At 44.4% G+C, this 27,041-nt stretch overlaps 1 protein-coding gene across 2 annotated transcripts in view; it reads right to left on the minus strand.

Annotated features, from left to right (window-relative positions):
* The window catches only part of LOC142296907 (alpha-1,4-N-acetylglucosaminyltransferase-like), a 284,308-nt gene that overhangs the window by 91,304 nt on the left and 165,963 nt on the right, over window positions 1-27,041 (minus strand). For both annotated transcript variants that reach the window (XM_075341017.1, XM_075341019.1), the window contains exon 2: window positions 20,660-21,184. In XM_075341017.1, the coding sequence (XP_075197132.1) occupies window positions 20,660-21,184 (525 nt within the window). The remainder of the gene's footprint in view (window positions 1-20,659; window positions 21,185-27,041) is intronic.

Below are 27,041 nucleotides of genomic sequence, written 5' to 3' on the forward strand. Positions count from 1 at the left end.
GACCATTTAAAAAAATGTCCAGAGCCCTTAAGAGTAGCAGACGGCCCTCAGCCCCAACCTCAAGTGGTGGAAGGAAGGAAGAGAATGATCCGTACCATTCAAGGTGACTTTCCGGGAGATTAGCCTATTCAGAATGGAGCAGTAATAGTCTCGGTGTTAACATTCCCACAACCTTTTGTTAGAACCAGAACAGGAAAGGCTTACTGACACTGCACCCACTTCAGCATCTAGAGTAGCACCTGTACCCTTACCACGCACACGTAAAGTCCTTACCAGCTACACCTATCACTGAGGGCAAGGAACCTGTAGAAAGCATTGCCATGTCACAAGTGGGGGAAGAGGGCCTAGAGTTGAGAAGGTCGACCTGGGTTAACTTTTGTCAGCCCCCAGGTATAGGGAAAAATGTTGATGGTACCAGTAATGTGAACGTTTAAACTGTTAGGTATCTGTTTTTTTTATTGTTTTACAAAGTTTGTTTTTTTCCAAATAGAGTAATGTTATGAAACAACAGTTTTTCAATCAACCAGGTTTAAATCAATAGAGAAAGTCACCTGATTAGGAAGAAGATCATATAATGTTTGCACCAGGTGCATGGACTTCGCTATATTCATGCACCAATGTTTAGTAGTAAAAATGGACCATGGTCATGGGACTGGTTGCGACCAACAAAGACTTTGTATTGTAAATAGTTGCACCTCCTGTGCCCACCAGAGTTGTCTTTTGCAACACCCGGGACCTTAACCTGGTCACGAACCCACGACTATGCAGTGGGTCAGGTTGTTTGGGTGGCGGGTTAATGGGACGTTGGGACTGGACTGTCGCAGGAAAAGGCTGCAACAGGGCAGATTGAGCCTCCACTACTAACATAACTGGTAGCGTTTCATTGTTGATATGATTTACTCAAAAGTTGCCGTAACGTTGAAGTGCAAAGGCTCCCTAATGTGGGATGAATCCTGAAAATAAACAAATGTTCTTCTTTTTCTATTTCGCAGTTTTGAAAAAAAAAATTAATAATAAACCTCTGATGTGCTGTAGCTCGAGGACAAGCTACATTTAACCAAGGGGGAATGTGACGCCCCTGGACTATCACACAGTTACTCAATCTGCCCTCCCGTGCAGTATCCACCTCCTTCTTGGTTTAGGGTCCCTAACTACATGGTATTGCCTACATCAGCTAATCAAATCCTAGATATAAAAAAAAAATAAAAAAAGCCAACACTAAATGTGCACTACAGTACTAAAAATTATAAATTTGAGATTTTTGGCAAAAAATTGCAATTTCTTGAGTTACCCCGCCACGTCACGGCAAATCTCTTTGGGGCAGTCCTACACTAAAATATTTTTATAAAATGTGCCAGGCGGCCTCACATATGAAATAGTAGGACTGCTCTTAGCAGCACTCACTTGGTCTTTTTCAATCACGTACCCATGACTGAGTCATGGCTGTGGGCGAGACAGGTCCAAGCAAATGCTGCATGAAGTAAATAGCCTGTAAATAGCCTGTAAATAGCCTGTGGACAGGGCCCGATGACTGAATGTGAACAGCCACCAACCGCCAAAATCTAGACAGGTGGAATACATACCAAATTGGGGTGCATAGCAAGGTGGGGGTTAGCCACCGACCAATTCAATGAAGAAAAAACAAAAAAGCCAGTTGGAATTTTTAGTGCTGTAGTGCATTAGTGTTGTAGTCAATGATGAAGACTGATTGAAAAAAAAAAAATCTCACCATGCTCCGATTGGCAGTGTGGATCAGATCATGCGCTCCCATAAAAGTCTATGGGTGCGAGTGAAACATTGTATTGCACTGATGACATCTGAGTGCAGTCTGATATACGCAGAGACAGACAAAAGAGAAGATGGAGAAACTAATCTCTTCACCTTCTCTCCAGTGATCCGATTCTTACATGCGAGAGAATCAGAGAACAATGTAATGAGACTTGCTCGCAGCACAGTTTCAGACAAATAGCATTAGCACATTTGTCCCCTGATCTGAGTATCATTGAATATCTGTGGACAGACCACAAAAGAGCAGTACATGCAAGACAACCCAACAATCTCACAGATTTCACTGGATTTAATGCCCCTCACTATTAAACATTTACAATTGGCAATAACTAATATACATAAACAGATCAAAAAAGGAAAAATTTTAACTAAATAACACCAAATAGAATGTAGAAGAAGTATATGAAGATTTGAAGATCAATACTGAGAAACTGAGGACAACAGCGTAACAGAATACATTTACATTTGAAAGTGATACTAAAGACAGACTGTACAACCACGTGTAAGAAAAATAGTTTCCGTAAAACTAGATTTGGCAATTCTTAAAAGCGATTCATCTAAATGATGGGAACATTGCATCAGGATGAATGGTGATTGCATGGTGTTGCGATCTGCTGCTTATAAATAGAAAAATACATTTTTTAGGGGGAACTACTACTCAAGAAGAATAGGATGCACCAAGCAGCAGAAGAAGTGGGGACAAGGAAGACAAACCACACGGGGGGAGATAAGAGACGAACTACAAGGAAAAAAAAACAAAAAACGATCTGTTGGTTAACACCTCAAGTGTTCAACTTAAGGCCCCGTTAGACTCAACGACATCGCTAATGAGATGTCGTTGGGGTCACGGAATTCATAACGCACATCCGGCCTCGTTGGCGACGGCGTTGCGTGTGAGACGTACGAGCTACCGCTAACGATACTTTCCAAATGATTGATTGTTAACACGTCATTCCTTTCCCAAATATCGTTGCTGCTTTTGGACGCACGTTGTTCGTCATTCCTGAGGCAGCACACATCGCTACGTGTGACACCCCAGGAATGACGAACAACACCGTACCTGCGTCCTCCGGCAACGAAGTGGGTGTGACTTTCGTGCGGCTGCTCTCCGCCCCTCCGCTTCTATTGGACTCCTGCCGTGTGATGTCGCTGTGACATCGCATGAACCTCCCCTTTAGAAAAGAGGTTGTTCGCCGGCCAAAGTGATGTCGCTACGCAGGTAAGTACGTGTGACGGGTACTAACGATATTGTGCACCACGGAGTTATGATCCGGAACCATGGAAGACCACCACAAATCATTGGCAAAAAGGTGACAAGAGCATTGACAACTAATCTGGCCGCCATCCCCTTACTAACCATCACAACTAGAAGTAGCCGAGGGGTGAACTAACATCCTGTGCACCGCGAACCCAGCCGGAGAACTAACTATCCTAAAGGTAGGAAAGATGAATAACTCTCTGCCTCAGAAAATAGACAAGAATAGCTAGCCCCCCACATTCAAAGACTGCGGTGATATAGGAAAAACACAATACACAGGTAGATGACAGGATTAGCAAAAGGTGAGGCCCCCGCTGACTAAAATAGGAAAGGACAGGAAAGGGACTATTGGTGGCCAGAGAAAAACCCTGCAAAATACCAACTTCCTGATAGTACAAAAAGGCCCTCAGATCGCTCGATCTGAACTCCGTCCTATAGCAGGTGCCCTTGTCATACCAATGAACAGAAAACAAGAATTATAACAAATTCAACAAGCCACAAACACATGGACCCAAAGGAGCTATACTCCACACAGAACTGCAGGGAGTTCCTCAACAATCCACTGAGGGGGAAAATCCCTGGAAGGAAATAAACCGAAACCAACCACAACAAATGACAAACCCAGATAAGCAAAAGAACCAGACAATAAATAAAGAGCAAGCCCTTATCTGGAGTAGATGTGGTGTAGAGCAGGATTAAGCAGGCTAGAGATACAAAGAACAACTGACATCCAGCAACAGCCTGCAATCAGACCAGGACTTAAATAAGCAGAGAGTTAGCAAAGGAAACACCCACTGCACAACACACCTGGTCTCTGTCCAAACCATTCCTGGCCACCAGAGGGAGCCTCCCAGCAGCCAAAACATAACTAACATTCACAAAACCACGGGCAGCGATTTGCCCGTGACGTACAAACGACGGGGGCGGGTGCTTTCACCAGCGGCATCGCTAGCAATGTCGCTGCGTGTAAAGCCCCCTTTACAGAATCCAAAAGGTCAGTTATTAACAAAGGTCTGAATTTCAAACCCACCAAATTAAATTCTATTATTTTTTTACAGATTTTGATCAATTTTATAGGGGTCTAAAAATTAAGAATGTTTATTAATGGTAAAATAAGATTAAGAAAAAAAAAAAGGGAATATATAACAGTAAAATTGAGACATAACGGTTCTTTTGATCTAGCAACACAATGTGGTTTATTGCAATAATTTCCACATGCAGTTCTGAGTAATATGAAGAAAAAAATGGAAGGATTGTAGTAAAGTGACTTTTCAGAACTTAACCAAAGAAGAAAAAAATGTCATTAAGTGGTTAAAAAGGGAATGAAACTATAGTAAATCAAGAAATTTGATAAGGGTGGTAGGATACTAGTTCAGGATCAAAGAAGCTATGAAAATGAAGCATTTAAACAACTTTCTGATTAAAAAGGTATATAAATTACTTCCCAACAATCCTTCAACCTTCTCAAAAAAGAGATTAATTCCATTTTACATCAAGAGGTGGACTTGGGAATCACTGATATGAACGTTAAAAGACTACTTAATACTGAACCATAAGATACCACTTTTATACTTGCCAAAAAAACCCTAAAAATTTGGAAGAAACCCTTCGTAGAGCCACTCTTGTCTGGGGTTAACTCAGTTTTCCAGCAAATTGACATATTTTTAGATATATTCCTTAAAAAAAAATGTTTTAACTTTCAAACTGCATAAAAAAGATAAAGGATTTTTTATCCTGATAAGAAGCAGTAGATTTGACACAAGTAAAGTTATGCATATTTGATGTATCAAGTCTGCACATCAATCCCAAGTGAGGAGGATCTTCAAGCAGATAGAGATTGATTGTCTGAGGACTAGTGAGGAGCGAGCACCAAAATGCTTGAGTGCTAATTACTCAAACTGAGCAGGCCCGATGCTTGGATTGGCTCGATTCGAGTAACAAGTATAATAGATGTCAATGGGAAACTAGAGAATTTTTCCAGAAGACCCTAACTGGAATGCTGGTTGAGAAGGAAAATTACTGATCTCTCCTTCACCCCCCACATACAATCTCTTGCCCGCTCCTGCCGCTTGCACCTCAAGAACATCTCTAGAATCCGCCCCTTTCTCACAATGGAAACGACAAAAACACTCACCGTGGTCCTCATCCAAACTCGCCTTGACTACTGTAACTCTCTATTAATTGGTCTCCCCCTAACTAGACTCTCTCCTCTACAGTCCATCCTTAATGCAGCAGCCAGGGTCACCTATCTGGCTAACCGCTACTCGGATGCCTTTGCTCTGTGCCAGTCAATGCACTGGCTGCCCATATATCATAGGATCAAATTCAAATTGCTTGTTGTCCCCCACAAAGCTCTCCACAGTGCAGCACCCCCCTACATCTTCACCCTTCTCTCTGTCTATCACCCCACCCGTTCTCTACGCTCTGCAAATGACTTTCGACTAACATCCACACTAATTCGAACCTCCCACTCCCGGATTCAAGACTTCTCCCGAACTGCACCAACCCTCTGAAATGCTCTACCCCAAGAAGTTAGGACAAATCACAACTTACTCAGCTTCAGACGCACCCTAAAGACACATCTTTTTATGGCGGCCTATCACACTCCCTAGCCAAACTAAATTCACATAGTCCCTCTACAACTTCTCACAACATAACTCCACTTCAAACTCCATGGCACCCAAATGCATCTCAAGGTTCTGGGCAACTGGTCCAGGAAACCATTACCTATCCCCCATTTCCTTGAGATGGCTGGATTGCCATAGTAAATAAGCACTTGTACCTTGCCCCCCTCCATCTCATTGTAGATTGTAAGCTCTCACGAGCAGGGTTGTCTTTTTTTCCCATCTAAATATTGTATCTTCTATAGCTGTTACTTGCTTGTATATGATCCTCCTGAATTGTAAAGAGCTGCGGAATATGTTGGTGCTATATAAATAAAGATTATTATTATTATTATTATTATTACTGAAATGGATGAAAACAGCATGGGGAATATGCCTGTACTGCCAGATTGCTGCTAGGAACTAAATAAGTAATTTAAAAAAAAATAATGTGAGTTCCCTCTAGTTTTGATAACTAACCAAGGTAAAGCAGACAGCTGGGAGCTGATATTATCAGGCTGGGAAGGTCCATAGTTATTCAGCCCTTCACATCCTAAAAATACCAGCCCGTAGCCAACTATGAATTGGCGCATCACATTTGTTTTCTGATTGCCCTAGTGCAGGGAAGAGAATCGGAAGAGAAGAGAAGAGAATCGGGAAGAGAATATCCGCATCTCCAACGTAATCCATGGTGCTCCCACTATGTCCACCCATTCTGTTATACAATGCTCTGCACAGTCGTTGGGTGTCGCAGAGAGTCAGCCTGACCAGGAGTGAAATATGAAGTATCATTCTCAGAATCAGGATCTATAGATTGTACTACGAGATAAGTGCACATCGCAGAGTGTCATGAACTAAGTCGGTGATGCAGGAATTTTTTTTAAATAATAAATTGGTGAATGAGTGTCAGTCTCTTGTTTTTATTTTTCTCTTTCTTCATCTTTTCAGGTTACCATTTGTGGACTACGTAAGATTCGGCAGACTACTTTGAATCCTTATGGCTTTTTTTTTTTTTTTTTAAATTGATGAACCAGGGCAAAAGTTGGGTGGGCAGGGAAAGAAGGGCATTTGCAATGAGCAATGATGAGCAAACCAGGAAGTGAAGGAGAAGCCGCGATAACATTGTACAGCCGCTCGGGAGCAGTGTAACAGCCACCACAGGCAATGAGTGAGTATGAAGCGCTTGCTCATGTGCCTTTGCATCAGATTCCAAATGTGTTTGCAGAAACACGGTGTTCGTGGGAAAACCAAATCAAGCACCTTGTTTTAAGTGTAAAGGCCCTGTCACACACAGAGATAAATCTGCGGCAGATCTGTGGTTGCAGTGAAATTGTGGACAATCAGTGCCAGGTTTGTGGCTGTGTACAAATGGAACAATATGTCCATGATTTCACTGCAACCACAGATCTGCCAAAGATTTATCTCTGTGTGTGATGGGGCCTTAATGCTCGTGCCTGCCGAGCCCAAACGAACATGCTCAGGCTCATACCAAACCTGATATAAACCTACAACTTCCCTTAGAGGGAAGGTCTTAATCTAACCAACCAAACCTAATTTCCAGTGATCTGCCCACAGATAAACAAGATGGTAAAGAGGGCCACTGGTAAAGAAAAGACCGAAAAAGTACTTGGTGAAATACAAGTAATTTATTAAATAATTTGTGAACAGGAATAGACAGTGAGGGCAACCAAGATAACAATTTTGCCTGACACAGATATGCACAAACGCTACCTGATGATGGTACGATACCTAACAAAGCCAGGCCCGGTGAAACGTGTGTCGAGGCCCCGCCCACTGCCACCTGCTTTGTCTGCTAGTTCCTATTCAACATGTCTCAAGGTAATACTTGGTTTATATGTTGAATTATTTGGTTGTTTTTGCCTGCACAGGGAGTAAACACTATTTGGGTGGTTTTGTTTAATTAACTATCTCTAATATAATCCTTTCACCCTATGGTTAATGGGATTTTCACTAACCTTGTATTTTAAATTAGCAACTTCTTACCATCATCAGGTGGCGTTTGTGTATATCTGTGTCAGGCAACATTGTCATCTTGGTTGCCCTCACTGTCTGTTCCTGTTCATGAATTATTTAATAAATTACTTGTATTTCACAAAGTACTTTTTCGGTCTTTTCTTTACCATCTTGTTTATCTGTGGGCAGATCACTGGAAATTTAGCTTGATCATACTAACCCTGAGTTTGGAGAGCCTTTATCGAACAGGTTCGCTAATCTCTATGACTGAGGATAGAGGGCAGAACAAAAAAAACAAAAAAAAAACAAAAAAAAAAAACGACAACTCCACCCCCAGTCAAGCACAAGAAGCTTTTTAAAATTTGGAAACAAACTGGCTTCCCCGATCTGAGACCACATTGAAAGTAACCCTGTGAAGCTTCACAATCTCATTGATGAATTAGAGTCTTGATATTCGGAAGTGCCGATAACGCGATGAAATGTACCATCTTACTAAATCTATCTAAAATCTCAGTGTTTCCTGCAGACCAAAAGGTATGTCAGTAATGAAATCCATTTATAAATGCGTCTATGGTGTACTAGGGCTAGCTAATGGCAGAAAAGATCCAGACGGACGAGTATGCGCAAATACTGCAAGCAGACACATAATCAACCACATCCTGATGCAACTTCGGACACCAAAAATGACGAGAAAGGAGGTCCGAGGTTGCTTTATTACCCTGATGACCCATAAGTACAGAGTTGTGATGTTCTCCAATTAATTTACGGCACAAATTAGGAGGAACAAATAACGTTCCTAAAAGGTCAAGAGGCCGGGGCATACCCCTGAGCCTCCAACACCTCCCCTTCCAGGTCTGGGCACAAGGCCGAGACCACCACCCCCTTCTTCAAAATAGGGAGAGAGTTCACAGGATCACTTCCATCGGGGAAACTTTTAACCCCTGGACTGTAAGTGACTGTAAAATTAAATCTGTTGCAAACAAAAAAATCATCTAGCCTGCATTGGATTGAAATGTTTGTCAGACTCAAGATATGACAGGTTTTTATGATCTGTGATTATGGTAAAGGGAAGGACTCCCCCCTCTAACCAATGACACCATCCTTGAAAGGTAACTTAATTGCAAAGAGTTCTCTATTGCCAACATCATAGCTTGTTTTGGCCAGAGAGAATTTGTTGGAAAAGAAAGCGCATGGACGCTATTTACCAGGAGACAGACCTTGTGACAACACAACTCCATTTCCCGCCATAGATGTGTGATGCCCTGGCCTATCAGGTCGTCACAGGGTATTGTGCAATCTGCCCTTCTGCACAGTATCCACACTCCTTGGTTACGGATCCTGGTCCTTTGGTGTTGCTAACTCCTAGGAACACTTCCCACTTGAACTTACCAGACACACCATTGGGGGTCTGAAGAGAATAGGGCCGCCCACATGGGGGGTTGGCGAGGTGAAAGTGAGATCAGTGACAGTTGAGAGTCGAGAGTGAAGGAGAGAGGAGAAGTGGCTCTCATGAGGAGAGGCCACGGAGGAGAGCTCCTGTGTACTAGGTGGCAGACGTTGGTCTGGGCCTGGTAGGAGCTGGAACCCGGTCGCAGGGGACAGTGTCAAGGGGCACGGACTGCCAAGGAGGGCAGCCAACGGCCTTGAGCTATCACCGGGCAGGGGCCAGGGCACAACGGGGTATGTGGACCCACGTATGTAGATTCACGCGTTCCAGTAATTTACCCGATGGGGTGAAGACTTCAAGTGTCATCCCCAACCCGCTCCAAAATCGGGGTACTAGCGCACCGATGGGATAGGACTTTCCCACTACAGCCCAAAGAAATCCTACGCGTGAACCCTGAGAGCAAGCTCACTCCATTAGCCATATGGGTGAGCGGGACCTGGAGAGTTTCATACCAATTTGTCCAATCGAGACTAAGGTGCCAAGGACAGGGCCACAGACCAACAGCAACACCAAGGGCACGGATCCAGGCATGCTCCCTGCAGGCTGCAGTGGTGTTCAGAATTCTGGTTTACAAGCTGTTAGTGTGGTTATTCTGGGACTGAGTGAGTACATTGGAAACCCCTGTTCCTATCCCCCAATGGCACCCAAACACCATCCATCATCAACGGGCCCCGGGACAACACTCCCTACCCACAGAGGGGTTAAACATCAGGCTGCCGCACCATTGTCACTGGGCTCCCCAATGGCAGCGGTGGTCCCTCACCTTACCACGCACCGTGGGTGGCGTCACGAACTTTCCAAAAAAAACCTGTACATATCTCCCCCCCTTCTTTTAATCGAGTGGTCGCGCGACCCCCCGGGTCCGGAGACCCCTCAAGCCACCGCGGATCCAGATCCGAGTGGCAGTAGCCAGGCTGCTTGCACGGTGGCGGTACACCTCGAAAAACCTGGCGTCACGAACAGGATACGAGCAGGACCCACTTACCTGTGTAACGTGCGCCTGAAAGCCGAAAACTGCGAGTCAAGATTCTGTTTCCTGCCAATTCTGCCATTTTCCACCATTTTTTCGCACCAAAACCCCATCTTCTCCAAGAAAGCACGCAAAGATTAAGCCCCGCCCCTCGTCTTCCTGAAGAGGCCGGAACCGGAAGTTCCCAGAGGGCCACGGTCAGCGAGAGAGTGCTGCGAAAAGACCGATAGAGCAGTCCAGAATGTGTTACTAGCAGAAGTGGAGCAGGGACGCCAGGACTCTGTCACAACGTTCCTGAAAGACGCAGTGGCAAGATGGCAGAACGAGACTGGTCCCCGGAGCGTGCTGTCCCGGGACCGCGGCATGGATAGAGGAGGAAACAGAGCAGCTGTGCCGGAGGATACGGACGCAATTCCTCTTCATTCTGAACCACTGGAGGGAAGAGATAATAAGATTGGTGGTGGCGGTGCGAGCCCAAGAGATTGAAATCCCACGTGAAGAGAGGGTAAGCGGTTACCCAGTCCTTGTTGATTGCACAAATCCGGCCAAAGTGGCTGAGGGGTCTGGACCGTCCCCGCTCGCGGTGAGTGCTCCACAGCAGACTACCCCGTCCTTGGCGGACGACAAGCTGCCCCCACCAACCCCAGCAGCGGAACCTTCAGTATGTTTACCAGAGTCTCCAGCTGCAGAGATCCGGAGCATGGCCCTCATTCCAGCCACGACAGCGGTCCTCCAGACACCGGCCAGACCTGACCTGGCCGCATCACCGGGAAGTCTAGTGACAGCGTGGCTTATTTCAGGTGCTACGTGGAGAGGACACAGATCGCTCCCTGTCATCTTCATGTAGCAGAGCTGACAGTGTCGTGTGGATTACTTCGGACCTGGATTGTTGTTTGGAGATTAATAAAAAGGTAAATGAGGTGTTTTTTGTCTTTTATTCCAAAGAAAGGATTTTTTGCTGTGTGTGTTTCTTGACTTTCACTTACAGTTTAATCATGGAAGGTATCTCGGGGAGACGCCTGTCATGATTAACCCCGTTATTACCCCGATTGCCACCGCACCAGGGCAATTCGGGATGAGCTGGGTAGAGTCCCGGGACTGCCACATCTAATGGATGCGGCAATTCTGGGCAGCTGCTGGGTGATATTGTTAGGGTGGTGGGCTCCCCATGACGTGGCGCTCTCCATCCTGATAATACCAGCCTCCTGCCATGTGGCTTTATCCTGGCTGGTATCAAATATGGGGGGAAACCGCATTTTTTTTTTTTTTTAAATTTATTTATTTATTTATTTACTTTACTGCATGATATAGACTCGCCTGCCGGCGGCTGTGATTGGTTACTGTGAGACAGCTGTCACTCATTATGGGGGCGTGTCTGACTGCAACCAATCATGGGTGCCGGTGGGCGGGGAAAGCACGGAATAACTAATTGAATAATGAAGCGGCAGCCATTTTCAAAAGAGGAAATGCTGCTGGAGATTTGTGACAGCCGTGCAGCGAGACGCCCGTGATCAGTGAGTAGGAAAGAGAGAGGGATTGTGCTGGGGATGCAGGACGCATGCAGATACGAAAGGTGTGCACATACTTACTGTGAAAAGCCACGCTTTTGGTGTTCGAACCATTCTCAAATGTAACTTGAACTGCCGAACTTTTAGCAAGTTGTTCGAGTTCGTCGAACGACTCGAACATCCCCCCAAAATCACTTGAACATGAAATTGGCGAACCTCGAACCTCGCTCATCTGTAGTCTCTAGATTAGAACAATTATACAGTCTGGATTTGGGTAGTTTTGCTCCAGGAAGCAGGTTAATGGGACAGTCGTATACATAATAGGGAGGCAAATCCTGACACCCCCTCTCTGAAAATACATCCTCTAAACCAAACAAAAATGCAGATAAGGTTTCCATAAAGACCACAGAGAGAGAGAAGTGTTTAATCAGTTATCAAGACATAAATTTCCCTATTCCACAATTTCCCTGGATTGCCAATCCATTGCAGAATTATTTTTCACTAACTAGGGTAGACCCAGTACAATAGGAGACAGGACATAACAGGAAATTATTTCATAATGCAGGGGTCCTACCCTCAGTCTTATTTCATGTACAATCTGTGTCAGGCATCACTGAGCAAGCAACGCTGAGTTGATGACATAGATGGAGATGGGTTTAGTTAAACTGCAGGTAAGCTTATGAGTTCTTACAAACAGAGCATCCACCATGCCGATTCCCACTGTCTACAAACACAGAAGTTTTCTCGGTCCTGCTCTCTAGCACCATCTCTACTGTAAGGACAAACTGAGAATTACATGTAGAAGACAAATACACTCCGAATGTCCACACCATCAAGGCCAAATCCGAGATGTTCCTTTTTGATTAGATACAAGGGGTAGACTCCAATAAAATGACCTACTTTACCACAAAGAAACAAACTCCTTTTTTTGTGGGTCTCAGCAGAAACATATGAAGTAGTGGCTCCCCCTAGCTGCATGTGCTCCTCCAAATTCATGAATGATTGTTCACTCTTAGATCCCCCCAGCAATGGGATCCTGCTCCGAGAAAGGGTCTCTGTGGGAAAGTGGTCTAACCATTCTCTGAGGCATCTAACCATATGTAGAGACAAGGCCATGACAGGTTCCTAGAACTCAGAGGTTTCATAAATCACCAAGGCTTCCTTCGACCTTTCCGAAAGATCCTGAAAAAATTGGCTTCTAAGAGCCAGGTCATTCCACTTGATGTTGATTGCCCATCCATGAAATTTTAAACAATAAGTCTCTGCTGACTGATACTTCTGCTAAAGGCTATGCTGACTAGACTTAGCAAAGGAGACTCAATCACGATCACCATAGATGAGACCTAAGGCCTCAATAAATCCATCCACTGACCAGAGGCAATCAGAGCCATGTGGCAAAGAGAAAACCCAGGATTGTGGATCCCCCTTTAACAGGGAGATCACATTTCCCACTTGCTCATCCTCATATCCAAAGAGTAAGGCCGAAGCCTAAAGTACAACTTACAGGCTTATTTGAACTCGAAAAATTTCTCTCTGCCCCCTGTAAACCTGTCTGGGGGAGCAATATTGTGCTCAAGTTGGACCAGCCTACACATAGAATCCCCAAAATTAGGAGTCCAATCCCCAAAATTAGGAGTCTGTGACCACTGTTGCTGCCGCACAGCTGGCTGAAGGTCTGGTACCTCCAGGGACAGACTCTGAGACCACTCAGCCACAACAGTGATGGGATCCATCTTTAAAAAAAAAACCCAGAGTGGGTTTTTTTATATGGCTTTTGATAATGTCATGCTACATATGGGGAAGTACCATGCGTATGGCAACAGGGAAAGGAAGGGATACCCTGTGTCTACAGAAGGGAAAGATTGTGACCACGGACGAAAAATTCTGCTGGCCCCCTATGACCACCCTAGATAGGTTTTGTACCTTTGCACCAAGCAAAATACCTGGCCCTGGCTGACCCTGAACTGGGCCATAGGTAAGGAATGTATAGGATGAGCCCTAAAGGTCCAGTCACACTAAGCAACTTACCAGCGATCCCAACGATAGGGATCGTTGGTAAGTTGCTAGGAGGTTGCTGGTGAGATGTCACACTGCGACGCTCCAGCGATCCCACCAGCAACCTGACCTGGCAGGGATCGCTGGAGCGTCGCTACACGAGTTGCTGGTGAGCTCACCAGCAACCAGTGACCAGCCCCCAGCGCCGCGTGGAAGATGCTGCGCTTGGTAACTAAGGTAAATATCGGGTAACCAACCCGATATTTACCTTGGTTACCAGCGCACGCAGCTACACGTGCAGAGAGCAGGGAGCCGCGCACACCGCTTAGCGCTGGCTCCCTGCTCTCCTAGTTACAGCACACATCGGGTTAATTACCCGATGTGTGCTGCAGCTACATGTGCACAGAGCAGGGAGCAGCGCACAATGCTTAGCGCTGGCTCCTTGCTCTCCTAGCTACAGCACACGTCGGGTTAATTAACCCGATGTGTCCTGCAGCTACATGTGCACAAAGCAGGAGCCGGCACTGACAGTGAGAGCGGCGGAGGCTGGTAACAAAGGTAAATATCGGGTAACCAAGGACAGGGCTTCTTGGTTACCCGATGTTTACTGTGGTTACCAGCCTCCGCAGAAGCCGGCTCCTGCTGCCTGCACATTTAGTTGTTGCTGTCTCGCTGTCACACACAGCGATCTGTGCTTCACAGCGGGACAGCAACAACTAAAAAATGGCCCAGGACATTCAGCAACAACCAACGACCTCACAGCAGGGGCCAGGTTGTTGCTGGATGTCACACACAGCGACATCGCTAGCAACGTCACAAAAGTTGTTCGTTAGCAGCGATGTTGCTAGCGATGTTGCTTAGTGTGACGGGGCCTTTAGTCAACCCAACTAAACTCTAAATAAGACACAGAGATCACAAACAAAGGGAAGTGAACAAATACCTTATCTCAAAGAAGACAAGAAGACACAGATGAACAGCAACAAACAACAAGGTTTCTTCAGATGAATACAAGCTGACTGCTTGCATCCAAGGCCTGTATAGGAACATAACTATCACCTGCAAAAACCAAGAGGAAAGGTCTGTATTTAAGGACACAATGGGAAGTGATGATGATTAACAACTGAAAACATGAGGATATACGCAGGGTCCTAAAAGAAAAGGATTAATCCCAAGCAGAAAAGATACATTGGATACCATTTACACCACAGCAAGAAGAATAGAATGTCCAAGGAGCAGTTTGTGTAGCCAAACAATGCGACCTTCCACAGCCGGACCCAATAGGACGGTCTGTCAACTGTGATACACCCGAGACAGTTTCTCTATCAAATATTAAGTTCGGTTTATCAATTGCATCAGATACATTTTTTTTATGCAATAAAATGCTAATTAATTATTGAAAATCATACAATGTGATTTTCTTGACTTCTCCAAACTATGTAGGTGGGAAAACTTGAAAAATCAGCAATGTATCAAATACTTCTTATTTTCCTCACCTCATCAATAGGTGTGATCTATTAATTAAATTCATGCTTGAAAAACATGAAAAGGAATTGAGATTCCTAGATGTGAAGATTATGGATGAAAACAACTATTTTTACCAACTGATCAAAATATTTTATTAAATAGATATAGTCATCATGGTTCACAGGTCTTCACAGGTATACTCAAGGGTCATTTCACGAGATTATGCAAAATTTGCTCTGATAAAAAGGATGAATCAGGATGAAAAGAAGAAAATTATGATTGAGAAATTTGTGCAGAAGGGGGATAATAAAAATACAGTGGTTAAAGTAAGTGATCAAAAGCAGAAGTAAGAAAGAAGAAGGAAAAAGAGATAAAAGGTGTTTTTATTTCCATATTTGATTAACATTCAATGTTAATTAAACAATCATTTGAAAAGTTTTGGGGGCTGTTACAGCAAGATCCTAAATATGGAAAGCTGCTTAAAAATGTTCATGTTTAACAAAAAGGAAAAACAATATTAAATTGTAACATTGTATTATTAATAATAATAATTATTATTATTATTATTATTATTATTATTATTATTATTATTATTATTATTATTATTATTCTACAAGATATTAATATTTCAAAATTACCTAAACAATCATTTTTGTGAACCCAGAAGATGGGTACATACCCATGCATGAGTTGCCAGGCTTGTAGGGCCCTTATTAAAGGGGACCACATAATCCACCTCTAAAAGTTTATTTTTTATATGAAATTCTTCAAATGTTGTGTATTTTTAAAAATGCCTATGTGGACCGGGATATGTAGACAGACATAATGTAGTACGAACATTGTTCAGCGATCAGATTATAGGGTGGAAAAACAAAAGAAGGTTGTTAAAAGTGATAGTAAGGAAAAAATAATGGCAACATAAAATAACAAAATAACAAAAAAAATGGTGAAACTAAAGTGGCAAGACATTTTTTGGAGTCTAAGGGCGGCTTTGCACATTGCAACATTGCATGTGCGATGTCGGTGGGGTCAAATCGAAAATGACGCACATCCGGTGTCACTTTCGACATCGTAGTGTGTAAATCCTAGATGATACGATTAACAAGCGCAAAAGCGTCGTTATCGTATCATCGGTGTAGGCTCCGACTTTTTCAAAATTACGCTGCCGCGACAGGTACGATGTTGTTCCTCGTTCCTGCGGCAGCACACATCGCTGTGTATGAAGCCGCAGGAGTGAGGAACATCACCTTACCTGCCGCCAGCGGCTATACGGAAGGAAGAAGGTGGGCGGGATGTTTACATCCTGCTCATCTACGCCCCTCCTCTTTGATTGGCCGCCTGCCGTGTGACGTCGCTCTGACGTTGTACGACCCGCCCCTTAGGAAGGAGGCGGGACGCCGGCCAGAGCGACGTCGCAGGACAGGTGAGTGGATGTGAAGCTGGCGTAGCGATAATGTTCGCTACGCCAGGAATCACAAGATATTGCTGCTGCTACGGGGGCGGGGACTATCACGTGCGACATCAAAGCATCGGCTTGCGATGTCGCAACGTGCAAAGCCTGCCTAAGTGTGATGCCCCTTGACTAGTCAGGGCGTCACCGGGTTCTTCACGCTCTTTATCTCTTAGTGCAGGACTCAACCTCCCCATGGTTCTGAGTTCCCAACCTATAGTGCTGTCTCTATCCGCATCCAAATCCTAGTCACACCTCACACCACACCCTGTCATGCACACCAGTGGGTGGTCTAGCTGGAAAAGGGCCACTCACCTAGGGGTCAGGCAGACTGGTTGCAGGGAGGAAGTCAAAGAGAGGAAGTGGAGAGCAAACCTTAGTCAGTTGAGTAGTAGCCCCCAAAGAGTGAGGAGCTGGGAGTTGGATCTCCCTGGGGACTTTTGGCTAGGTCGTGGATGGTGGTCTGGGACCGAAGGAGTTGGAGACCCGGTCGCAGGGTATTGGAAAAAGGTGCCAGGCTTAGTTTAGGGGAACAGCAGGCACTGGAGTACCTAGTAACTGAACCGGTACCGAGCACGGCGGGGTACTGGACCCTAGATCAGGGAGTAGCTTCACGCAACCTGATAATTAACCTGTGGAGGATAGTTTCTTTATGAACTTTCCCCAAGAGCTCAGAGATCGAAGGTATCAACACAAAGAGGGGGATAGGGCTTTCCAGCTTATGCGGCCCACTGAAATTCCAAGTGTCAGTCATCGAGAGCACAGCTTCACTACTTATACAGTGGGAAGCGGGACCCCGACAGCTTCAAGCATAGGGGTTACAACTAACACTAAAATACAGTGCATAGAGGCAAGGTACAGACCATCAGCAATACCAAAGGGAGCGGATGCCCGGACCTGCTCCCCTGAAGTGGCAGCGGCACCCAGAGACTTGGTCTACCTTTGTGTCAGAGCCTGCTTTGTGGTCGCATCACTACCAACACTGCCTGAGTGAGTATGCTGTCCTCCTCCGATTCCAATGTGCACCCCACTCCCCCACCATCTCCACCCTCCAGAATCTTGGGGCCCCCCAACCCGTGGAGGGAATGTCATCTGGCTGCCCCACTCCATCTCCCCCGGGTACGCCCATCGGCAGTGGCGGTACTCCCCTTACCGCGAACCACGGGTGGCGTCACAAACTCTTATGCCCTGTAAATACCCACTTTGCATTTGAAGTGGCCGTGAGCCCCCGGGTCCGGAGACCCTTGAGACACAGCAAACCCCAGATCCGAGCGGTTTGACCGCTGCAGGGGCGGCACATAAGCACATAATTTCTGAATTTAAATGGATGATATTAGAGGTAATACCATGTTTTAATGTAAATCAGAAAAAAAAAAGATTGCTGCAAAGAGAAGTCTATTGGATATATTCCCTTGATACTATTTGTCCTAAAGGGTAAAATGAAAAATGTAGCTTCTATGTCTTCTTGTAATATAGTGTGATATGCGGTTATGTTTGACATGTTTGCATGTTTGCATGTTTGACAAAGGTCCTGTTGACCGAAACATTACTTACACACACTTGTTGAGCAACTATTAAATATATCTTCTTCCAACAGCATCTTAGGTCTGAGTGCTGGGTTCTTTCTTATTTAATGTTGCTTTGTGTTCTTATAAATATAATGTGATATGTGGTTAAAGGGTTTGTCCACTACTAGGACAACCTTTTTCTGATTCCACATTTTTCCCCCAAGTGAAATAATAAAGTCTATTCTCACCTCCTATACAGGTGCCGTTCCAGCAGAGCTGCAGCTCATAGTGACAGGGTTCTGGTGGATTGTGACGTCACGTGAAAGCAGCATCCAATTAGCTCCAGCTTCCTTCTCCCCGTCTTGTTAGTATTTAGCAAGTTCACTTTTGGCTTTCAACCACGCCTGAATCCTTCTGGGCATGCTGTTGATCAAATTCAAGCATGTCTTCAGCGAAATCTGATACCAAGTCTTTACTTCATATTCCCAATATTGGTGCATACTGCCCGACTCATTTTGGTATGTATACAAATTTTTCTTCAACTCTACTCACAAGTGTTAGATTGGGTTGATGTCTTGGGATTGTGAAGGTTAATCCATCACCTCTTCTTTGTCGTCATTGAATTGTTTTTTGCCAATCTTGAAGTATGCCTCGGGCTGTTGATCTGCTAGAACACTATGTCCTCCTTTTCAAACCCATAGTATTCGAGTGTACTAACTAACTTATTTTGTATAATGCTCACTTGTAGCTCAGTATTGAGTCCACCATCGATCCTGGTCAATTATCCAATGCATGCCTTTGGCTGTGGAACAACCCTATATTATCATGCTTCCTCCACAGAACTTGACGGTTCCTTAAATTTTTTGATTCATTAGCCCCTTTTTCCCTTGTTTCTTTCAGACCTATTTGCACCCATCAGAGCCTAGTCTATTGACTTTTGTTTCAGCTCTCCAAATCACCCCTGTCCAATCTTCTACTGTCAACTTTTCATACTTTATTGCAAACTCAACCAACGATGATAATGAAGCAGAGGCATCTGTACTAGTGATTAACAAATATATTTGACACTATTCGTTACTCACACGAATATTAAAAGGTGTTCAGGATATTTGTAACTCGTCAAATTTTTTGGTATTTGCCTTGTTAGTTTCAAGTACCCTCCCCACATGCTTGGCACCTTATTTTCAGCCACTAAACATGCGGGGATTGCCTGCCATTCACAATAATGCTTGCTACTGGAATTACTGTGATTGATAGGCGCAATAAAAAAAAAAAAAGATGTACAGTCCCCGCTTGTTTATGACAACCAGCACATTTAAAGTGAACAGCTCTGAACTGGTATTAGACTGAGAAGGTCCATGGTTATTGGGCCCTCCCCAGCCTAACAATAGCAGCCCAAAGCCAGCCCACAATTGGCGCACCCATTAGATATGCCAATTGTGTCACTTGGTGGCAATCAAGGTAATACATGGGGTTTATATCAGTTGTAATTTCTCAAAAATTACAGCTGCTATCAAGGTATGAGTTGCTAATGGAGAGGTGTATATTTGACCACCGCCATTACCAATCCTGTAATAAAATAAAAAAACAAACAAAAACCCCCTCTTTTACAAAATTTTTTTAAACCTCAAAACACCCCTGCAGATCCAATATAATCCACAAAATGTCCTGTGGCAATCCCCGTTCTGCTACATCCAGAGGACCTGGTGAGCGGTGACATGACGGCACTCTGCGGCCTCTAGGACAAAGTGAAAGCAATGTGAGCTGTCAAATTGCTTAACACAGCAGCAGCATAGTCCAATAGTCTGGAAGGTGTGAAGCTTCGAAACCTTAAAGGAGCCTTTAAGGCAGCTTTTAACGTTCTTGTAGTTTGCAGCGGTTGGCATACCTGGAGGCTGTGAACTCTGGTACGAGCATAACTAATCATATGCTTATATAGTTGCAAGTCAGATTCATCTATGATATCACAAAGAAGATTGTCAATAAAATGAATATAGTTTCACACTCAAAAATGTAGCAGATGGTGAGATATAGAGAGTGAAAGTCAAAAGTTCAAAACATTGATACACTTTTGCTTGTCAGTGTACTGGTATAGATTGCCTGCACCTAGACTCCGATTGCAGCTCGGAAGCTTGTTTTGCTCTTATTGCACTCAGTCTGGAGGTCTTCCTTCACAGTGGTGAATATGATGTAGCAAAATGTCAAGTTACTGAATGAAAAATTCCACTTTTAAACAAATATAGGAATATTTTCAGACTTCTGATTCCTTACGAATAGCAAACGTATCTAGAGTGTGAAATCAGATAATGAAGAATACATTCACAATATATAATGTCCCTTTCTTTCCATCATATTTTACATAATGCAAATATAAAGTAAGAGGCATATGTATCAGTTCATGACATTTACATATTAACCCCTTATGGATGTGACCTATTTTGGCATTACAGTGTAAACCCATATTTATTTTTAGGGAGAGTTAGTAATGGGCATGTGCTGGTAATTGTATGCAGTATGTAAGGGGTTAAAGAACTTGGATAAACATTGTTTTTCTGATACCAGCCATTATCAGCTGTATATCACAGCAGGCATGTGTTGCAGGCACACTGTTCATGACTTTAAAGATAACTAAAAGGATATTTGGCATGGTTAGCTGCCATATTAAAATACAGATTATCACTTCTTACTACTTACCTTTTTGTACCAAGGCAGAAATGGCGTGCTAGCAAATAATTTCTCCAACCGCAAGGGCAAAAAGTAGATATTCTTATAAGATAAGAGGGTTGGGTAATGTTTCCGGGCTTGTTTCTCATCATCGTCAGTGATTATGGCTCCTAGTCCTTTCATGAAGAAGACCACCGGTCTGTCCGGATACACTCGAGCTGCTGATTCAATTGAGCACAAAACCAATGATGGTTCATCCATTCGGTCTGTGGTTTCCACAAAGAAGATGCCATTTCCTTTCTGCATGACCGCGCTCAGTATTATATTTTCTTTGCTGTTATAATCATCCATTGTTTCGGAATCTTTGTATTCATTATACATTTCATCCCCATTTATTGACTTGAAGACCACACCCTTCTCAATCAGAAAATCAATTACGTATTTACTGTTCTGCTTAATGGACGTTCTGATTACAAAACATATAGTAGCAATTATCAGCACAAAAATCAAAATTCTTAGTTTTTTCAACATGTTGTAGAGGAATGTCCAGTGAAACTGTAAAAACAAAAATAGCAAAATTACATGAGTATGGTTTACTTATAAGGCACCATCATATTCCTCAGCACTTTTCAGAAATGATCATCACTGACCCCGTAGCAGCGTACAATCTAAATTCCCCATCAATAGGTTTTTGATTTGTGGGAGGAAACTAGGGCTTAATTTTTGAGGGATAATGCATACTTAATTCCATTACTAATTTTACCATACAGAGCATGGAAAAAAATGGCAAAAAAAGTCAGTGAATTAGTGAAAAACATGTTTCCACAATAATTTTTTGAATTGAAATTTTATGATATAAATTGTGCACTACAAAAAGCCTAAGAATCTGATTTCTCTAGATCAGTATGATTACGCGGATATCAAACACGTAGGTTTTTTTTTATTTTACTAAATAAATATATATTTATAAATATTACATTTTGGTCAGTTAGTACTGTTTTTTTTGTGTCTTAATGTGACTAAAAAAATTGCAATTCTGGTGTTTCCCATTTTTTTTTCTTTATATCATTTCTCATATGGATTCAATAATATATTTTGATGGATCTGAATTTTTCATTTTCAAATGTTTTTTATTATTATCTGGAAAAAGGAGGGTGCATTATTATTTTTATATATATTCCTAAACTTTTCACTTTCTTTTTTTCAGTCCGCACAGGAGATTTGAATCTACGATAATTTGGTCATTTGTACTTTAGTAAGGCTGGTTTCAGACGTTCGTGTTTTAGGTACGTGTGACATCTGTTCTTAAAACTGATGCCACACGTACCCATGTTATTCTACGCTGTACTCACACGGTCGTGTTTTCACACAGACAGTGTGACCTCTCATGACCCCGCATGCACACACACAGGCATGCCCGTTTTTTCGCCGATAGCACGGGTGTCACACGGATCGCACACTGATGTGATCTGTGTAACATCAGTATGACACGTAACAGAGAAAACAGGGGTCTTTTTAATAAAAATATTTTATATATTTTCCCTTCTCCGGCTCTACTGCCTCTGGCTCCTGACCGCCGCTTATTACCGTATACTCATTGAATATTCAGTGCCCTGTGGAGCTGGAAGCGGGGACAGCATCGCTGGGTGAGTATATAGCAGAGTGTGTTTGTGTGTAGTGTATGTATGTATGTATGTATGTATGTGTGTGTGTGTAGTGTGTGTTCAGCATATACATGCATGTGCACTATGTGTGTATGTGCTCAGTGTATCCATGTGTGTCTGCTTTGCGTGTATACATATTTGTGTGTATGTTATGTGTGTGTGACGCCCCTGGACTATCGGGTCGTCACAGGATATTGCACAATCTGCCCTCCTGTGTAGTATCCACCTCCTTCTTGGTTTTGGGTCCCTAACCTTATGGTGTTGCCTACATCAGCTAATCAAATCCTAGATGCACCCTGCCCCACACCCACCAAACACACCAGTGGACGGCTTGAGTGGAATAGAGTCACCCACCTGGGGGGTTGGAGAGGGAAGGTGAGGAGTGTCGAGTAGAGAGTCTGGTAGTGAAAGTGAGAGGAGGTCGGGAGCGGGGCTCCTGGGAAACAATCTAGGTGGCAGGCGGTGGTCTGGGCCTAGAGGAGTCAAACCCCCGGTCACAGGGGATCGTGGAAAGGGGCACAGATCTGTCGAGGAGGACAGCCGGCAACCTTGCACAATCACTGGGGTTGGCCGAGGCACGACGGGGTACGTTGACCCTAGGTTGGGGAGTAGCTTCAGGCAACCCAATAATTTACCCGCGGAGAACGGAGCCTTCAAAATTCGTTCTCCACCCACTCTAAAATCGGGGCACTAGCGCAATGAGAGGGATAGGACTTTCCAAACCAAAACGGTCCAGAAAATCTCAAGTGAGAGCCCTGAGAGCAAGCACCCACACTTAGCCATAGTGGGGAGAGGGACCCGGCAAGTTTCACACTACTGGGACCACCAAAGTAGTTAACTTAGTGCCAGGAGGCACATCACGGATTACCAGGCAGCACCATTGGGGACGGGACCCGAACTAGCTCCCCTCAGCGGCAGCGGTGTCCAGAGACTTGTTTGGCCAGTTGTCGGTGTCTACTTAATGGACTGAGTGAGTACCAAAGTGACCCCCCTTGCACCCAACGACATTCCCCTTCAAATACTGAGTCCCAGGGTATCCTCCCTACTCGTGGAGGGTTCTAACACCTGGCTGCCCCATTCCATTATCCTCGGGTACTCCCAACTGCAGTGGTGGTAGTTCTAATTACCACATACCATGGGTGGCGTCGTAAACTCTATAAAATCCCTTATAGGGACTGACTAAGAGCCAGTAAAAACCCGGATCCGAGCAGCTCGGCTGCTGGCACGGGGGTGGCACATATGTATGTATGTGTAGTGAGGACCTGCAAATCGGAACATCGTGGGGACAGCATCGGGGACACATCACAGTTCCCAATGAACTCTGATGAACCCGTGAATCTGTAGCGCGGGTGTCATCAGGATGTCAGAGTTCATTGGGAACTCTGATGACCTCCTGGATGTCACTGTGCTTGCACAATACTCACCTGTCACCGTGATGCTGTCCTCGGCGGTGCTGTACCCAGCGCTGTCCCTGCGATGCTCCGGCTTCCAGCTCCTGAGTGCAGTGAGTAATCGATGAATATAATGAAAGGGACTCAGGATCGGGAGGCAGTAGAGCTGAAGAATGCAGGTAAATACGGAAAATCTTTTTATTTCACAGATCCATGTTTTCTCCGGTACCTCTCAGACGTATGCAAACACGGATGACACACGTGTGACAACGTGTAACACACGTGTGACCATAACCATGTGTGTGACTGGTCCCTGATTAAACACGGACGTCTGAAACCTGCCTAATGCTGTATACAGTGAAATGTCTGGTCTTCTATGATGCCCAGCCTACTTCTGGATGTCACAAGATATTTAGAAGAGTTCACATGTCCTGTAGTCCTCTGTTAGAATGGATCCTTCAGAGATTTATTGGCAAAATTATTTCTGCTGGATCAGTTTTTTTAACATGGGAGTCTATGAAGAATAGATCTGTTAACGGATTACTATTTATCTTCTATTTGAAAAGGATCCTATAGGATAAAAATGGATCCTTTACAAATGCAAGAAAACGGATGACTAAATAGCAATCCATTACGGATCTGTTCTCCATAGACTCCCATGTTAAAAAAAAACAGATACGGCATTAACCACTTATTTAACAACAGACAAAAAAAGTTGTGTTTGCAGAACTTTTTTCCCAACATCTCTGTAAGATCCATTGTAAGGGATGATTACAGAACATGTGACTTCAGCCTTAACATGAAAGGCTCTTGGATATTCACAGGTCCCCAGATCTTATGGCAATGATTGAATCACAGTGAGGCCAATGGGTGTCTAGATGAATGGCTGGGCCATATTAGTTATTGACAACGACGTTCAATGGTAGCAATGATCTTTGGAGCAAAAAGCAGATGTTAACTTATTAAAGGGACTCTATCAGCATGGAATGACGTTCAAAACAAATCCAGGCACTCGGTGCATCATGGCGGAGCCAAACCTTTCCTACTATATCTGCCCTTCTGTGACTATAATGTTAGAGCTGTCAATGAAAGCCTGCCCCAAACACCCTGGTTGGGAAAGTCCATTCCCTGAGGAAATTTTAGGATTTTAGGCGTGGTCATTGTTCTTTTAATAGTCAGCATCTTGTAGATAATCCTATCAGAATTGGGCATATCTATCACTGGATAAAACATTTCTTTAATTGTAAAGCCCACTTTACACGCAACGACAGCGCTAACGAGATGTCGTTGGGGTCACGGAATGCATGACACACATTCGGCCTCGTTAGCGACGTCGTTGCGTGTGAAACGCAGGAACGACTGTTAACGATCAAAAATACTCACCATATCATTGATCGTTGACACGTCGTTCTAATCCCAATTATCGTTGCTGTTGCAAGACGCAGGTTGTTCGTCGTTCCTGCGGCAGCACACATCACTATGTGTGACACCGCAGGAACGAGGAACATCCCCGTACCTGCGGCTGCCGGCAATGAGGAAGGAAGGAGGTGGGCGGGATGTTCGGCCCGCTCATCTCCGCCCCTCCGCTTTTATTGGGCGGCCGTTTAGTGATGCCGCTGTGATGCCGAACGAACCGCCCCCTTAGAAAGGAGGTGGTTTGCCGGCCACAGCGATGTTGCTAGGCAGGTAAGTATGTGTGACGGGCGTTAGCGACTTTGTGCGCCACGGGCAGCGATTTACCTGTGACGCACAACCGACGGGGCGGGTGCTTTTACCAGCGACATCACTAGCGATGTCGCTGTGTGTAAAGCCCGCTTAAGGCTAAGTTTGTAATTTGTCATTTTTTGTCCTCGCAGTTTTTATTGTATTGGAAAAACCATAAGACACCTTTATGTCAGATTTAGGGAACACTCGCAATCCTTTGAAAAAGGGAAAGGTTCCCTAAAATTAATCAGAGAAGAAATTAAAGCAGATAACAAAGGTGTTTAGAAATTTGCAGGAATGGAAGACGTCATTCTCCGAAGCAGCGGAGGGGACCGACACATACTGCATTAATACAAAGAGAAGCACTATGGACTACACTGGTCAGCAAATTTTAACTTTTTTTCTGTTTCCTGTTTTAAACTATGAGGTCTATGTATTTTGAGGCACTGACTTCAGAAATGTAAATCAGAACTTCTCTAACACATACCCTTTAAAAATATTTTCATTTTATGGTTATAATGATAAGGACTGTGCATAGTGCATCATAAATTGGCACTTACCATATTTTTCAGATTATAAGAGGCATTTTTACTCCCAATAATTTGGGAGGAAAGTGAGGGGTGTGTCTTATAATCTGAATGTAGCTTTCCGGGGTGGTGGAGAAGGCTCCAAAGGAGCTGCTATGGCTGGGCTAGTGCGGGGTCTGCAGAGGCTGGTGCGTCTGTGCAGTGTCAGCAGCTGCTGTGCGGGGTCTCCGGCTGCTAAAGTGGCTGTGCGGGGTCTCCGCATGGTCTCTGGCGGCTGGTGCTGGGGCTGTTGTGCGGGGTCTCTGGCGTTTTTACTGGCGCTGCGGGTCGGATAGTGAGGACTTCAAATAATGCTGCCCGGAGTCGTCGAATGCGCAGTTAGAGCTCTCGGTTCAGGCGCTCATCTGCGCAGGCGCCTCCTTCGGCCCATTGATCTCCATCCAGCGAACTTCAGGAAAATGGCACCAGGAGGTGGTGCTTGTGCAAAGGAGATCTCTGCTTGCCATTGACCTAGAGCTCAAGCAGTGCTGACTCCGGGCACCACTTCTTTGAAGTCCTCACCGTCCGCAGCTGCTGTAGCAGTCGCCGCAGCCAGAGCCCCAGCACAGCTGCCCCAGCACGGCAGCACCAGCGTCCGCCGCATTCGGAGCTCCAGCCTCCACTGCAGCAGCAACCGCCGCAGTCCGAGCCCAATCACAGCTGATCTAGCATGGCAGCACTAGCCTCCATCGCAACTTGAGCCCCAGCCTCCACCGCAGCCCCAGTCTCAACCGTAGCTCCAGTACAGCCTCCTCCAGTAAGACACCACCGGATTACAAGACAGACCCCATTTTTTTCACCTTTTCTTGCTCTGAATTTGAGGTGCGTTTTATAATCTGGTGCGTCTTATAAAATGAAAAATACGGTATATTAATCTTTTTATTTCAAAAGTGCATTTTTGGTAGAAATAACCAATGAAATGCACAACATAGACTATTTATTATAATATACAACACTTAAGCCCTGTCTAATCATGCATTGCATAAGTTGTGCATATAATATAATCGTAAAATGAAAATATCTCGGAAATGGTATGTGCTACAGAAATTCTGATTACATTTCTGAAATCAGCACCTCAAAATAGATA

This window comes from Anomaloglossus baeobatrachus, chromosome 3 (assembly GCF_048569485.1).
Source record: "Anomaloglossus baeobatrachus isolate aAnoBae1 chromosome 3, aAnoBae1.hap1, whole genome shotgun sequence".
Classification (NCBI taxonomy): Eukaryota; Metazoa; Chordata; class Amphibia; order Anura; family Aromobatidae; genus Anomaloglossus; species Anomaloglossus baeobatrachus.